At 51.0% G+C, this 7,621-nt stretch overlaps 1 protein-coding gene across 1 annotated transcript in view; it reads right to left on the bottom strand.

Moving 5' to 3' along the window:
- Nucleotides 1-7,237, bottom strand: part of LOC107121972 (intercellular adhesion molecule 4-like) — a 13,253-nt gene extending 6,016 nt beyond the window's left edge. The window contains exons 1-2 of the mRNA XM_015424994.1: nt 7,220-7,237; nt 462-734 (exon numbers count right to left, since the gene is read on the bottom strand). Coding sequence (XP_015280480.1) covers nt 462-690 — 229 coding nt within the window. The 5' untranslated portion in view covers nt 691-734; nt 7,220-7,237. The remainder of the gene's footprint in view (nt 1-461; nt 735-7,219) is intronic.
- Between the last annotated feature and the right edge of the window lie 384 nt (nt 7,238-7,621).

Genomic DNA, 7,621 nt, shown 5'->3' with positions numbered 1-7,621 from the left:
CCCCCCCCCCCCCCCGTAGCTAGCAATCCAAAACAGTCCAGTGGAGCCTGAGCGGTGGGTGTTGCCTTCTGACACACTTCCGGTGATGTCAGGGGGTGTGGCATATGCAAATAAGTTATGCTAATGAGTTACGCTAATGAGCTCCTGCACCTCTTTTTCTACGAAATGACCCCTGGTTGTAACTCTTTACGGTATTTCCCCCCTGGTGCCCACCCTCCCACTTCCACCGCCTGTTAGGCATTAGCACAGGGACATAATGCACAGCCTCAGCCATCTGGCAATTCCTCGCGGGCTGGATTAGAGCCCCGGACGGGCCGGTTCTGGCCCACGGGCCATATGTTTGACACCCCTGCCCTAAGGGGAGAGCCCCAATATCCCAACGAGTTACGTCCAGCTTACTACAAGCCAAGCAGAACCCAGAGCAGTCATTCCTCTGTGGACAATCCCAGCATGGGACTTACGGTAAACAGTGAAGTTCGCCCGCTGAGGTTCCATGTCTCCGGCATCAGGACATTCAAAGTAGCACAAAGGCACGGGATCCCAGTGGCTGACGTTGAGGAGACGGAAAGCTCTCCATCGGGATCCGTTTCCTACAGCCTCCTTCTCCAGGCTGGTCTCGAGGTCACCAGAGGTCGGATGCGGGCAGTTGGTACTGCAATTTATTACCACGGAGCTTCCAAATTCCACCATGGACCTTTCCAGCCGGGCACTAACAGAGGGTTGCTCTTGAGCCTCTGAAAGCACAAAACACACACACACACACCCTGCCTGAGTTCTCTAACAAACATAATTGACGAACGACAAAAACTTCAGAACAAAGTTTGAGTCCGGCAGCAACTTTAAGAAGAAGAAGAGATTGGGTTTACACCCCACCCTTCACTACCCAAAGGTGTCTCAGAGCGGCTGACAAACTCCTTTCCCCTCCCCTCCCCACCACAGACGCTCTCTGAGGTAAAAGAAGAAGAGGAGATTGGATTTATCCCCTGCCCTTCACTACCCAAGGGAGTCTCAGAGCGGCTCACAAACTCCTTTCCCTTCCCCTCCCCACCACAGACGCTCTGTGAGGTAAAAGAAGAAGAAGATATTAGATTTATACCCTGCCCTTCACTACCCAAGGGAGTCTCAGAGCGGCTCACAAACTCCTTTCCCTTCCCCTCCCCACCACAGACGCTCTGTGAGGTAAAAGAAGAAGAAGATATTAGATTTATACCCTGCCCTTCACTACCCAAGGGAGTCTCAGAGCGGCTCACAAACTCCTTTCCCTTCCCCTCCCCACCACAGACGCTCTGTGAGGTAAAAGAAGAAGAGGAGATTGGATTTATCCCCCACCCTTCACTACCCAAAGGAGTCTCAGAGCGGCTCACAAACTCCTTTCCCTTCCCCTCCCCACCACAGACGCTCTGTGAGGTAAAAGAAGAAGAAGATATTAGATTTATACCCTGCCCTTCACTACCCAAGGGAGTCTCAGAGCGGCTCACAAACTCCTTTCCCTTCCCTTCCCCACCACAGACACCCTGTGAGGTAAAAGAAGAAGAAGAGATTGGATTTATACCCTGCCCTTCACTACCCAAAGGAGTCTCAGAGCGGCTCACAAACTCCTTTCCCTCCCCCTCCCCACAACAGGCACCCTGTGAAGTGGGTGGGGCTGAGAGAGCTCTTGACAGAAACGGCTCTTTTTCAAGAACAGCTTTTATCAGAACTACGGCTTGCCCAAGGTCATCCAGCCAGGTGCATGTGGAGGAGTGGGGAATCAAACCCGGTTCTCCCCGATTAGAGTCCGCGCACTTAACCACTCCACCAAACTGGTTTTTATCTAGGATTGCATTTGGTTAATTTTAGTAGCAGTCCTGGATCGTGATTTTAAATTTTGGGTTTATGCTTTCAACGTACTTTACCTAGGGCTGCCAACCTCCAGTGCTTTACCTAGGGCTGCCAACCTCCAGTCCGCACACTTAACCACTACACCAAACTGGCTCTTTAAGACCAACAAAGTTTAATTCTGGGCATACACTTTCGTGTGCATGCAAATTTCTTCGGATAGATTCCGGCGGGTAGCCGTGTCAGCCGTGTCAGACAAAGTTTGAGTTCAGTGGCACCGTTAAGACCAACCAAGTTTATTCACGGTGTAAGCTATCGTGCGCAGGCACGCTTCCTCAGATCGAACAAAGTTTGAGTCCAGTGGCACCTTTAAGACCAACAAGGTCTTATTCACGTGTAAGCTTTTGTGTGCAAGCACGCTTCCTCAGATACAGTGAAGTGTGCGTGCACGACACGAAAGCCTGTACCTTGAATAAAACTTGGTTGGTCTCAAAGGAGCCCCTGGACGCCAACGTTGGTCTCCTGCTTCAGACCGACACGGTGACCCCGCCTGAATCTATGAACAGACACGTCGGTTGGCATAAAAATTTCATCCACCAAAGAGAATCCTAAACGGTTAGATTCTGGTGCAGTAACAGAATAAAGAGAGACGTGATTCCGTAGAAACTGCCGTTTGCTCCAGGGGTAGTCTGCATCTCTGTAGTCTGGATACCAGTTGTACTTTTGGGGAAATGCTACACTCCACCTGGAAGTTGGGAACCCTAGCTTTGAGGATGGAGGACTTCAGAAGAGCCAGACTCCACCCACAGTGGAGACCGTGGGGAAACATCAGGAGTGCTTTATTTATTTAAAACATTTATCCTTAATACTCTTTGCATGTAAATGTGTGTATGAATGTGCTTGGTCAGCAGTGTAGTTGACTATGCGGTGTTACACTGAGTAACTGTTATCACGGCCAGTGTTCCCTCTAAGCTGAGTGAGTGTGAACCAGGTCACAGTTTTTTAGCCTCCGGCTCACACATTTTTTGTCTTAGCTCAGGAAGGAGGGCTCCAAAGCAAACTGATTTATGCAGTAGCCAGATCACTGGCTCAAAACTTTAATGCCAGTAGCTCACAACGTAGAATTTTTGCTCACAAGACTCCACAGCTTAGAGGGAACACTTTCACGGCTGTATTTTGGTTTGTTCTTAACGGCTTTCCCCGTAATCTCTCGTGCATTCAGGGGTCATTTCCTGCAGGAGCGCACAGGAGCGGAGCTCTGGCAGTAAAGAGCCCAGGGGGTGGGCACATGCAACAAGCCCCACCCCCTGCTCCCAGCAGCCTTCAGTCAGAGCAAGAAGCAGCCAGGTAAGTTGCAGAGCCCCCCCCCCCGGCCCCCTGGTCCAAAACAGTCCAGTGGCACCTTTAAGACCAAGTTTTATTCAGGCACAAGCTCTCCCTCCTCTGCGAGGACAGATCTGCACATTCCCCCCCCCCCAATAGCTAGCAATCCAAAACAGTCCAGTGGAGTCTGAGCAGTGGGTGTTGCCTTCTGATACACTTCCGGTGATGTCAGGGGGTGTGGCATATGCAAATGAGTTATGCTAATGAGCTCTGGCACCTCTTTTTCTACGAAATGACCCCTGCATGCATTGCTAACCGCCTGGAGGTTGGCAAACCTAAAGCGACTCAGTAAAATGCCTGCACCCCTGTCCCCTGGGACGCTGGCCTCTGTCAGCTGTGATAATAGCTTGAATGTGGGGAACTCCCAGGCCAGGGGCTGAGTTCAGGAGATAAGAGGCCTGCTCCGAAACCGAGAGTAGAGGAGCCAGCCGCAGAGGCGGGTCTTCCTGCCCCGGTTTATTCAGCCCTCGCTTTTTTCATTCATGAGAGTTTTGCACCCCAGGGACCCCCAGTCCAGAAAGGTGAAAGTCACTCACAGGATCAGGGTTGGTTGCCAACTCTGGGTTGGGAAATTCCTGGAGATTTGGGGGCGGAGCCTGGGGAGGTTGGAGTCTGAGGAAGGCAAGGGGCTCAGCAGGGGTACGTCGTGCGACCCTCCGAAGCAGTCCTGAGATCAGTGGTGACACTGGGAGATAGGGTTGCCAGCCTCCAGGTGGGGCCTGGAGAGCTCCTGCTTTTACAACTGATCTCTAGCTGACAGAGGAGGAGGAGGAGGAGGAGGAGGAGGAGATTGGATTTATACCCCACCCTTTACGTGGAGTCTCAGAGAGGCTTCCAATCCCCTTTCCCTCCCCCTCCCCACAACAGACACCCTGTGAGGTGGGGGGGGAGAGAGCTCTGAGAGAAAGGCCCTCGAGCGAACAGCTCTGAGAGAACTTGTGACTGACCCAAGGTCACACTAGCAGCTGCATGTGGAGGAGGAGTGGGGAATCAAACCCGGTCCTCCCAGATTAGAGTCTGCGCTCCGAACCACGACACCAAAGTGGCCCTCAGAGATCAGCTCCCCTGGAGAAAATGGCTGCTTTGGAGGGCGGACTCTCTGGCATTGTAACATGCTGAGGCCCCTCCCCTCCCCAAACCCCGCCCTCTCCCGGATCCACCCCCCGAAGTCCCCAGGTATTTTCCAACCCAGACCTGGCAACCCTGTCTACAGGGGAAACTGATCTTGGTCGTCTGGAGTAAGGTTAGTAAAAAGCCCAGTAGCACCTTTAAGACTAACAAAACTTTATCGTAGCATAAGTTTTCGGGAAACACAGCTCTCTTCGTCAGACGGGACGAAGAGAGCTGTGTTTCTCGAATGTTTATGTAGTGTATTCAAAGCTGCCTCGAATGCCTAACATATGTGAAACACCTAATTGGAATGTGATGTAAAGCTTCGTCCTGGGCTAGGATCCAAAGTCATCCAATAGTATTGCTAGCCTAGGAAGTAACAAGCCAATCACTTCATGCAAGCTCCCTGAGCGGGAACTAAGGTGATTGGACCTTATCTCTGCAACCTCATAGGTTGATATGTGTACAGTGGGTGTGGCTATATTAGCCGGGAATGTTTAAAAGCAGGACAGCTGCAATGTAAAAGCTGTTCTGGCTATCTGATGTTGATCCGTGTTGGAGTTGTGTTCGAGCTGAAGAATAAAGTTGTGTTCTTGCTGAATCACTCTCTGACTGCTTTGTTAAGCGAGCGACTTAACAGTTTACGCTACAATAAAGTTTTGTTCATCCTAAAGGTGCTACTGGGCTTCTTACTATTTTGCAGCAATAGAGTGACACGGCTAACTTCTCTGGATCTACGACGAAGGTAAAGTTATGCGCTTATACCTAGGTCACTCTGAGGACGCGTGTTTCTCTGGTAAACAGGATCTGGCGAGCGCTTAAGTGACCCTGGGCATAGGTTGTTGGATGTTGTAACCAGGGGTCATTTCTTGCGGGAGCGCACAGGAGCGGAGCTCCGACAGTAAGGAGCCCAGGGGGCAGGCACATGCAACAAGCCCCGCCCCCTGCTCCCAGCAGCCCTCAGTCGGGCCATGAGGAGCAAGAAGCAGCCAGGTAAGAAGAAGAAGAGAAGAGATTGGATTTATACCCTGCCCTTCACTACCCAAAGGTGTCTCAGAGCGGCTCATAAACTCCTTTCCCTTCCCCTCCCCACAACAGACACCCTGTGAGGTAGGTGGGGCTGAGAGAACTCTTGACAGAAACTGCTCTTTTTCAAGAACAACTCTTGACAGAACTACAGCTTGCCCAAGGTCATCCAGCAGGTGCAAGTGGAGGAGTGGGGAATCAAACCCGGTTCTCCCAGATTAGAGTCCGCACACTTAACCACTGCACCAAACTGGCTCCACTACACTTAACTCCTACACCAAACTGGGAAGTTGCCGAGCCCCCCCCCCCCGGCCCACCGTACAAGCTCTCCCTCCTCTGTGAGGGCAGATCTGCGCATCCCCCCCCAATAGCAATCCAAAACAGTCCAGTGGAGCCTGAGTGGTGAGTGTTGCCTTCTGACACACTTCCGGTGATGTGGGGGGGGGGGATATGCAAATCAGTTATGCTAATGAGTCATGGTAATGAGCTCCTGCACATCTTTTTCTACGAAATGACCCCTGGTTGTAACTGCATGCAAGAGGATCTGGGAAGGAAAGGGTCAAGAGAATTTTCTCACTGGGGCACACTTGGGAGTTGGGCCTCATCGGTTAGAAGTTGAGTCTCTTCGGCCCTTGGGTCTCCTTCTGTTTCATCTTACTTAGGACCTCTCTGGTGTTGTGGTTAAGTGCGCAGACTCTAATCTGGGAGAACCGGGTTTGATTCCCCACTCTTCCACTCGCAGCTGCTGGATGACCTTGGGCAAGCCATAGTTCTGTCAGAGCTGTTCTTGAAAAAGAGCAGTTTCTGTCAGAGCTCTCTCAGCCCCACCCACCTCACAGGGTGTCTGTTGTGGGGAGGGGAAGGGAAAGGAGTTTGTAAGCTGCTCTGAGACACCTTTGGGTAGTGAAGAACATAAGAACATAATCCAATGTTGGATCAGGCCAAAGGCCCATCTAATCCAACACTCTGTCACACAGTGGCCAAAAATACCAGGTGCCATCAGGAGGTCCACCAGTGGGGCCAGGACATTAGAAGCCCTCCCACTGTTGGCCCCCCCAAGCACCAAGAAGACAGAGCATCACTTGCCCCAGAGCCCCTATCTATACCTTGTGGCTAATAGCCACTGATGGACCTCTGCTCCATATGCCTATCTAATTCCCTAATTAAGGAAGGGTGGGGTATAAATCCAATATCTTCTTCTTCTCTCTTTTACCTGAGCTTTAAGCTGTAGCAAGTTAACCTTTTCAGAAGTTAATCTGTTTGCAATAAGTTAAATGTACCTACATGAACATGTCATGTAAGATGTGCCAGTTTGGTGTAGTGGTTAAGTGTGCAGACTCTATTCTGGGAGAACCAGGTTTGATTCCTCAACTTGCAGCTGCTGGATGACCTTGGGCAAGCCATCCTTGAAAAAGACCAGTTCTCTCAGAGCTCTCTCAGCCCCACCTACCTCACAGGGTGTCTGTTGTGGGGAGGGGAAGGGGAAGGAGTTTGTAAGCTGCACTGAGACTCCAAGTGAAGGGCAGAGTAGAAATCCAATCTCCTCCTCCTCCTCCTCCTCCTCCTCCTCCTCTCTTACCTGAGCTTGGAGCTGTAGCAATTTAACCTTTTCTGAAGTTAATCTGTTCGCAATAAGTTAAATACACGAACATGTCATGTAAGATGTGCTTCTATTTTTGTAAGTAAAATTTCTTTCTCCTGTTACCTTTGGAGTCAGATCGCCTTTGTAGTTGGTTTGAACGGCATTTCCCCCTTAACTGGGAAACGTGGAAGTTCGGGGATACTTTCTTAAAGCTTCTGTGCTCCCGAGGCAAATGATCTTTTTACATTTAACTCAATACAGATTTAGTCTTGCTTGCATTCCCAGTTTCAGGGCACTCACCTGGCAGTGCGGAGAGAGTTACAGCCGACCAGAGAAAGCCGATGCAGAACTGCCACGGTCGCATGACTGGAAAGAAAAAAAAGAGAAAACCCGCTCTGAATCCTGGGATCTCCAGGCGAATCCAATTGATCTCCAGGCGACAGAGGTCAGTTCCCCTGGAGGAAACAGGCAGCTTCAGAGGGTTGCACTGTGCAACTAACGCCTGCTGAGCCCCTTGCCTTCCTCAAACTCCCAACCTCTGAAGGCCCTGCCCCCAAATCTCCCAACCCAGAGTCTGGTGCGGCCTGGTCCCAGGAGGGACCTGCATGGCAGTGGAAAGCAGATACAGCCTACAATCCCCACAATGCTTAGCAATGGTTGTAAGTAATCGGTGTCCAGCGATTCCTGAGGTGTTTGTTACAT

The sequence above is a fragment of the Gekko japonicus genome, unplaced genomic scaffold (genome assembly GCF_001447785.1).
Source record: "Gekko japonicus isolate JY-2015 unplaced genomic scaffold, Gekko_japonicus_V1.1 scaffold3130, whole genome shotgun sequence".
NCBI classification, from domain to species: domain Eukaryota; kingdom Metazoa; phylum Chordata; class Lepidosauria; order Squamata; family Gekkonidae; genus Gekko; species Gekko japonicus.
Note: the sequence above shows the minus strand (reverse complement) of the source record. Positions and strands in the feature narration are given on the sequence as shown.